Source organism: Hyaena hyaena, unplaced genomic scaffold (genome assembly GCF_003009895.1).
Source record: "Hyaena hyaena isolate Hyena2069 unplaced genomic scaffold, ASM300989v1 scaffold_29, whole genome shotgun sequence".
Lineage (NCBI taxonomy): Eukaryota > Metazoa > Chordata > Mammalia > Carnivora > Hyaenidae > Hyaena > Hyaena hyaena.
The window spans coordinates 679,926-688,708 of record NW_024080661.1 but is presented as its reverse complement, the minus strand read 5'-3'; the positions used below and the strand labels follow the sequence as shown (position 1 = coordinate 688,708).

The 8,783-nt window shown below is 37.8% G+C and overlaps 1 protein-coding gene across 1 annotated transcript; it reads left to right on the top strand.

Annotated features, from left to right (window-relative positions):
• The first annotated feature begins 429 nt into the window (after window positions 1-429).
• Window positions 430-8,186, top strand: ZPBP2 (zona pellucida binding protein 2). The gene is made up of 8 exons (XM_039227684.1): window positions 430-649; window positions 799-864; window positions 1,972-2,097; window positions 3,961-4,122; window positions 5,190-5,408; window positions 6,051-6,133; window positions 7,332-7,512; window positions 8,071-8,186. The coding sequence occupies exons 1-8, from the start codon at window positions 601-603 to the stop codon at window positions 8,163-8,165; spliced, it is 981 nt and encodes a 326-aa protein (XP_039083615.1). The 5' UTR covers window positions 430-600; the 3' UTR covers window positions 8,166-8,186.
• The last annotated feature ends 597 nt before the right edge of the window (window positions 8,187-8,783 follow it).

The window sequence follows — 8,783 nt, the reverse complement described above, 5'->3', positions numbered from 1 at the left end:
TTCAGGCAGAATTCATGAGAAGCAAGGCCCAGGAAATTTCCACAAATTCTTTGCTTCCCGGGGGGAGGACATTCTCCCACGCGTCTCCCTCCCTCGGGTCCTAATGTAATGGCATCTCTCACTCGCCTTACCCCATTGTCCTACTGGGGACCCACAATGTTCCTCTGGTGGATCTCTTCAGCTTCCAGAAAAGTAAGTAACCGAAAACGTGCAACCTTGACTTCTTTAACTTTACTCTTTCTTTCTCTCAGGAGCTGTTCACAGAATTAAGTCACGGAGAGCGCGGGGAAAAAGACGCCAGGCGTGAGGCGCGAGGCACTCGCACGAGGGCAGCCTCGTGCGCGCGAGAGGGCGGGGCGCTCGCCTCCTGCGCTCGGGGCCCAGCGCGCGCCCGCGCCCGCCCCCCTGAGCGAGGCCCCGGAGCGCGCACGCGCGCTCTCCTGCGCGTCCGCTCCGCTGTAGCGACGGACGGGTAGGGGAGCTGCCCCCCGGCGGTTTGCTCCGCTCTGTGGAGGAGAGATGGGGAGGCGTTGGGCGGGGGCTGAGGTAGGAAAGAGCCCGCCCCTGGACGCCTCCCTCGACGCTAGTCCCTGAGCCGTGATGCGAACGTGGGTCCTACTCTCCGCGGTGCTCTGGTACCTCACTGGAGGTGAGGGTCCTCCCGCTCGGTCCTCCCGCCACGGCCACCGTCTCGTCCCCCTTCCCAGTCCTGCCCGCTCCGCTTCTCTCCGCCCTAACCCCACTCTGAGCCCCGGCTCCTCTTCTATCTAAGAAGTCAGTGGTTTCTCTCTTCCACAGTTGGAGGTCAGCGTTCTTCCGAACGCACGAGGAAAGGCTTCATTTATGGCAAGCCCGGACACCCAGGTACTGAGGACTTCTTCACCCGCAGAGTCTATCAGAAGAGCGGGGGCGGGGGGAGCAGTGAACCTGCTTAAGGCTCTTCCAGCGAAGGGAAAGGGAGAGAAAGTTCTTTGAACGTTCACCTGGTACTTGGCACTCGGCGTCCTTTCATCCTTAGAGGGACCCTGCTACGCCTTAGTGTATCACCTGGCCTAAAGTCGCACAGCTCATAAGGAGCTAGGATTCAATCCAGATCCTTCTCTGATGCCACCTCTCTTCCAGGCGTCTCTACTGCTTTGCAACATGCAAGACCCACTCAGAGTGATTTCCAGGGCTGCAAGCTCCTCTGTTTGGAGCTGCTACACGTCCTTTAAGGCTCAGCTCAGCTGTCTCCTATCTCTGTGATAACACTTTCCCACACTCCCCAAGGAGAAATTGGTCACACAAGCTAACTTTGGAAAAACTTAGGGCATTAGGCATGTCTGGAGCTCTCCATGTTTGGAGCCCCTCCCCTTTTCACCACCTGCCAAACCGTGGGACGGTACCTTCTTTGTATGTTCAGGACCTGGCATTCAATAGGCTATTTTTTATTTCTTTTTAAAGTTATTTATTTATTTATTTTGTGAGAGAGCGAGTGCAAGCCGGGGAGGTGCAAAGGGAGGGAGAGAATCCCAAGCAGGCTCTACCTGCCGGGAGCCAGACCTGGATGGAGCTGGATCCCAGAACTCTGGGATCATGACCTAAGTGGAAACTAAGTAAGCATCTGATGCTCAACGACTGAGTCACCCAAGGGACCCCCTTTTCTGATCTTAAAATCGATTCCACTAACCCTCCAAAAAATTGATTCAAGTGAGTCCTGAATCTGTACATTAAAATGAACTAAATGTGTCATGTACATTTTTATAAACAAAACTATATTACAGAAAAAAGAAAATTGACTATCAGCCTAGAGTTTTAAAAGCCTGTAAGAAGCAAGAAAGAATTTATTTTAGTATTCTAAATGTTATAATGATATGCTCATTTTTCAAATAGGGAAATCCAAAAAGAATTAGTGTGTCCTTGAGACAAAATGGTAGGAAATGTATTTCTTAATTTTGCTAATAATATGGCTATATTTTTATTTTGTCACAGTGAAATTATATGTAAAATTACATCACAATAGCCCAATCCTTGCCTGTATGGATTTTAAACGTGCTAAAAAAGAAATAGTGGACCCTACCTACATATGGATTGGGCCTAATGAAAAGCCATTAACAGGTAATTTATTTGATCTTAGTATCTTCTTTTTAAATGATGTAGACTTTTCGGGGGGATCTATTACAGTATTTTCTTTTCATTCTCATCATTTTCCATTAAAATATCTTTTTTTAATTTATTTTTTAAATTTACATCCAAGTTAGTTAGCATATCGTGCAACAATTATTTCAGGAGTAGATTCCTTAATGCCCTTTACCCGTTTAGCTCATCCCCCCTCCTACAACGCCTCCAGTAACTCTCTGTTCTCCGTAGTGGAGAGTCTTTTATGTTTTTGTCCCCCTCCCTGTTTTTATATTACTTTTGCTTCCATTTCCTTATGTTCATCTGTTTTGTATCTTAAAGTCCTCATATGAGAGAAATCACATATTTGTATTTCTCTGACTGATTAATTTCACTTAGCATAATACCCTCTAGTTCCATCCATGTAGTTGGAAATGGCCAAGATTTCATTCTTTTTGATTTCTGAATAATACTCCATTGTGTGTGTTGTGTGTGTACCACATCTTCTTTATCCATTCATCCATTGATGGACATATGGGCTCTTTCCATACTTTGGTTATTGTTGATAGTGTAGACTTTTTCTTTTTTGAAGAAAAGCTCTGTCACTTACTGGAATGAACAAATTTAAATTTAAATTTTTAATGTTTATTTTATTTTTTTATGTTTATTTATTTTTGAGAGAGAGGCAGAGTATGAGTAGGGGAAGGGCAGAGAGGGGGAGACACAAATCTGAAGCAGGCTCCAGGCTCTGAGCTGTCAGCACAGAGCCCAATGTGGGGCTTGAACTCACGAACTGTGAGATCATGACCTGAGCTGAAGTTGGATGCTTAACTGACTGAGCTACCCAGGTGCCCCTAATGTTTATTTTTGAGAGAGAGAGAGAGAGAGAGAGAGCACCCAAGCAAGTGCAAGAGGGGGAAGGGTAGAGAGAGCGGGAGAGAGAATTCCAAGCAGGCTCCATGCTGACAACGGAGAGCCTGACTCAGAGCTCATACTCGCAAACCATGCAATCATAACTTGAGCCGAAATTAAGAGTCAGTTGCCCAACTAAGTGTGCCACCCAGGCACCCTGAAATTTATTTATTTTTAAAAAATTTTTAAAGTTTTTATTTATTTATTTTGAGAGAATAGAGACAGCTTGAGCAGGGGAGGGAGAGAGGGAGAGGGAAAGAGAATCCCTAGCAGCCTTCGCACTGTCAGTGTAGAGCCTGATGCAAGGCTCGAACTCACAAAACTGTGAGATCATGACCTGAGCCAAAACCGTGAGTTGGATGCCTAAGCCATCCAAGCACCTCTGAAACTTAATTTTAACTGCGGTTTCACTTGCTCCATATTTAGACAAATCATGGTATGTATCTTGCTCTGTGCCTTATCTTCTCTGTATGCAAAAACCAGCATACAAAAACTTTTGTATCCTACTTCCCAGAGTGGTATTAGTTCAAAAGTTTTTATAAGACCTAAAACTTATCTTTGTAGCATCTGTATTGGAGATGAGTATCCAATATGTACTTTTTTATGATGTTAGAAGAGTGTTTGGGAATATTAGCATTATTAATTTCTGTTTTACATTGTGTAGTACTACAGAGTAGTATAATCTCATTTACTAAGTTACCAGAATAAAGCAATTGAAATCAGAGGCCAAGAATTGAGTTAAAGAAAACCAAAATATATTTCAAAAGTGTACTTATCTCCTCTGTCTTTCCATTGAGTAATAACAAAATTAAGATTTTTTAAAATTCTTGAAGTTAAATGTTTAAGTAGTGCGTTAATTTTTAAATTTTTGTATTTATTCGTAACCCCAAGCTTACTAGTGTCTGAATTGTTATATGTTAAACAACCAAATAATTTACTATTTTTGTTTAGGAAATAATCGAATAAATATAACTAAAACAGGAAAGCTAATGGTGAAAGATTTTCTGGAGGCTTTGTCTGGACTTTACACATGTACTCTTTCTTCTAAGACTGTCAAAGCAGAAACCCAGGAAGAAACAATAGTAAAGCAGAGATATGATTTTATGATCTTTGGTAAGAATATGGGCACATTTTTTTTTAAGAATCTTTTTTTTTTTTAATTTTTTTTTAATGTTTTATTTATTTCTAGGAGAGAGAGTGAGACAGCGTGAGCAGGGGAGGGTCAGAGAGAGAGGGACTCACAGACTGAAACAAGCTCCAGGCTCTGAGCTGACAGTCAGCACAGAGGCCGACACAGGGCCCGAACCCACGAATCGCGAGATCATGACCCAAGCGAAAGTCAGACGCTTAACCGACTAAGCCACCCAGGCGCCCCAATATGGGCACATTTTAATATATATTTAGTTTGGATAAGAATTAAGTGTATGATCTCTTCACTTAGTGAGAATGACCACAAAAATTCTTAAATTGACATCTAGATAGTATGTCCTTAACAATCCTCTTTCAGCCTTCCCCACCCTCTAGGTATTGCAAGTATAATTTACCTTATCACAATTTTGCCAGGTAATTTAAAAACTGATGTTTAATTCCATAAAAGCAAATTGATGATCCTTTTCTGTGCTGAAAGCAGTGACACTTTCTGCATTTTAAGATGTTCCTCCATCTTATTTTTTTATACTGTTAACTTATCTATATATCCAGCCATTTCTTCTCCTGTACTGATTAGATAATATATCAGAGAAAACAATTTTTTTTCATTAAAGTTATTTTGTTTATTCTTTTTTTATATATATTTTAAAATATAGTTTACTTATTTTTGAGACGGAGAGAGACAGAGCAGGAGTGGGGGAGGGTCAGAGAGAGAGGGAGACACAGAATTGAAAAACAGGATCCAGACTCTGAGCTGTCAGTACAGAGCCTGGTACGGGGCTCAAACCCATGAACCATGAGATTTGACCTGAGCCAAAGTGGGATGCTTAACCAACTGAGCCACCAGGTGCCCCTCATTAAAGTTATTTTATATATTGTTTGAGGACAAACTGATAAAACATTTTATTAATTAAGTTTCTATGCTGATTTGCAAGATTAACAGGATTTAATATTACGTGTTATTTGCACATTCTTTGGTGGAAGAAATTAATGGTAAACACAATTGTTTTTATTCTCATAATTTTTTAAAGCCTATCGGGAACCTGATTATTCATATCAGATGGCTGTACGTTTTACCACAAAGTCTTGTGAAGGAAAATATAATGACCTGCTTTTTCGAGTGCTGAAGAAAATCTTGGATAATTTAATCTCTGATTTGTCATGCCATGTCATAGAACCATCATATAAATGCCATTTTGTTAAAATTCCAAAACATGGCCTCAAACATGAGCTATTTATAGCCTTTCAAGGTAAAAATTTTTTAAATATTTCTTTAATGTGAGATATCTTACAAATAGTAGGCCCTAAATGTTTGCTAAACACTAAAGTATATTGTTGGTCCTACCAACAATATGGTTTCAAAAATCAATATTTTAATTATTTACCTTAAACAATGATATATCGTTGCTTATCTCTTTTTTAATTTTTTTAAAGTAGGCTCTACACCCAACATGGGGCTTGAACTCACAACCCCAAGATCAAGAGTTGCATGCTCTACTGAAGGAGCCATCCAGGCACCCCAGTCTTGTTGCTTATCTTTTAGAAGTCAATATCATTTTATAAACATGGCCTTTAACTATACAGCTAAATTTAATATATAAATTCTTATAAAATGTTAAATTGTATTTTTGAGGAGAACTTAATAAAAGAGAAGAATCAAACCAAATTTATTTTCATTCATTTTAAAGCCTTGTAGTTACTTTGATTAGCCCCCAGATGGAGTGAAATCATAATGTATAAATTATTCAAATTGTGCATTTTACTTTATCACTAAGATTAGATAGATTAAGCACATGCACACATGCATTCTAAATTCAGCATTGGAAGCATTGTTGAAATCTTTGGCACTTTTTAGAATTCTTTTGTGAAGGTATCATTTTTTTTCTCTCCAGTTAATCCTTTTGCACCAGGGTGGAAAGGTGCATGCAATGATTCTACTGACTGTGAAGATATCACTAATCATAATATCCTCCAGGTAAGAATTTCAGTATAGGGGGAAAGTATCTGAATAGTTAAAAAAAGCTATGTAAAAAATTTTTGTAAATACTTCATTTTATTAATTTAAAAGTTTCTTCAAAAATCTATTTCTCCATGTTGTGAATATTTATCAATAATAGACATTCTAAGCAAGTATATTTAAAATATTCTTTTTAAAAATATAAAGTATTATTGATTTTTGGCTCTGTTAAAAAATTTATTTAATGTTTACTTATTATTTATGAGAGGAGAGTGCACATGAGCAGGGGAGGGGCAGAGAGAGAAGAAGACACAGAATCAAAAGCGTCTCTAGACACTGAGCTGTCAGCACAGAACCCAGTGTGGGGCTTGAACTTTCAAAGGGTGAGGTCATGACCTGAGTGGAAGTCAGACACTTAACCGACTGAGCCACCTATGTGCCCACCCCTGGTTTCAATTTTTAAAGCAGAAATTGTGAGAGTCTTGGCTATCTCAAGATGTTTTGTTTTGGAATAATACATCTAGAATAATACATGGCTCTCCAGATTAATATTACATATTTTTTCTGTGATAGAAGAATGGATCCCTGGTTTTTGTTTCCCAAATGGTAACTAAGTAGCAGCTTGAAGAACAACCTCACAATCATGTAGTCCTAGGTTAAACCCAATAGTTCTTCCAAAATTGTATTTATACTGGTCATTATAGTTGCTTTACCCTATGCCATTCTCAGAAGCTAAGGACATAGTCTAACAAAATCCCTTTACTCTCTTGGTTTAGTTCCTGAGCCCGCACCCTTAATATTGTGGATGGCTTATGGAAGGCACTCAGTTAATTATTATTAAATTCTGTGATCAAAAAATAAAATAAAATTTACATTATTAGTTTTAATGTTGATTAGAGAACAGTTTTAGTTTCCAGTTTGCTTGGCTCTTTGGAATTAGAAATTAGAACTTTCAGTTGTTTACACATGGAATAGACATGCTGCAAATAATTTAAAACTCAATTTAATTTTTCTTCACCATTGTACATATGAACTGACAATAATTGATAAGGTCAAGGCTAGACTAATTTTAGTATTTACACACAACTTTTTAGGAATTTATCTGTTGTATAAAGCATGACATGCTTGCACTATGTTTCATTGCCTCTGATACAGGAGGATAAATTTGGTTCACAGTTTAATAACTGTACTTCTCTCTGGTATTTTAAAATCTTAGGCAAGAGATCGGATAGAAGAATTTTTCCGGAGCCAAGCATATATTTACTACCATGACTTTAATAAAACTATACCAGCTATGCATTTTGTGGACCACAGTTTTCAAGTAGTACGTATGGATAGCTGTCGTCCAGGCTTTGGAAAAAATGAAGGTCTACACAGTAATTGCGCTAGCTGTTGCGGTAATTATAAAATATAAATATCTAAATATTAGATTATATAGTCAGAAGAATAGATGAATAATTCCCTTAGGATAATTGAATATAGTGATTCTTTCACAAAGCTATATTTGTTAAAGGGAAGTAAAATTCAAAGCCCAAATTTCTAAATATAATTATCTTCATGTATATTAATTCTTCCTACTGCACTCTTTTGTATTGTATTGTAATACATCTCTATAGTATTCTGAGTTAAGCTGCTGTGCTATGAAGGAAAACAACAGAATGGTCCTACCTAGAAAACAGAGCATTAGAAATAGGAACTTGTAAATGGGGCACTGCAGAAGATACTATAAAGTGCTGATATTAAAGGGAAAAAATAGGATTCCAACTTTCTTCTACCTTTAAGATGATCAAATTACAATATTTCAAACTCAATCTTTTACAACTTAATTGGCTGAACATTACTCAGTATAACATGGGTATAGAAACAGTGTGATATGGAGGGCAGATTTATATTACTGGTATAAAATACCTCTACCTGAAATTATAATAATCTACTCTATGTTTTTTCCTCTACAGTGGCTTGTAGTCCTGGGACTTTTAGTCCTGATGTTGATGTTACTTGTCAAAACTGTGTTTCTGTCCGTATTTATGGAGCTAAATCTTGCACATAAACTTCAAACAAAAAACCGTAATATGAAGACTAGAGGTGAAAGTATTATTATTTGCTTGTGGAGGTGGGGAACATAAGATAATTTGTTCACATCCCAGAGCATCATAGATCCATTAAGTAAGATCACTAAGACCAGAACATTGGAAAACATACATTTTAGAAACTTTAAAAAGATAGTTGGCATGGCATTTCTAAGAAGGAATTTAATATCTCCAGTGTACAAAGGAAAGTGTATTAGTGGATGATTTTCAATGAAATATGTTTCACTGTTTACAAACTGAATTTGTTGCTCTGTACTTAAGGCTATATTAAGATCAAAAAGTAGCAAAGTATATATAATAAAAACTTTATACTTTCCATATATTAATTTGTTTGAAATCACTCTGATATGATATAAAGGCATATATATTACCTTTGTAATTAGAACCAAAAAAGTTATTTCTTTTGGTCCCTTTGCTTTTAGTTTGTTTTTAAAATAATTGAGACTTTTTAAAAATTCTGTTTTAGATTTATAGAATAATTGAGATATTATATAGAGTTCCATATACCCACTCCAACTTGTGCCATCACCCATTCCTAATTTCTTCTATTATTAACCTCCTGTATTAGTGTGATACAT

Bases quoted from the DNA above. Each gene is read 5' to 3' on its own strand.
- ZPBP2 (XM_039227684.1), top strand. From the start codon at position 601: ATGCGAACGTGGGTCCTACTCTCCGCGGTGCTCTGGTACCTCACTGGA. The intron at 4,123-5,189 runs GTAAGAATATGG...AATTTTTTAAAG, and splicing joins ATATGATTTTATGATCTTTG to CCTATCGGGAACCTGATTAT. The intron at 6,134-7,331 runs GTAAGAATTTCA...TTAAAATCTTAG, and splicing joins CTAATCATAATATCCTCCAG to GCAAGAGATCGGATAGAAGA.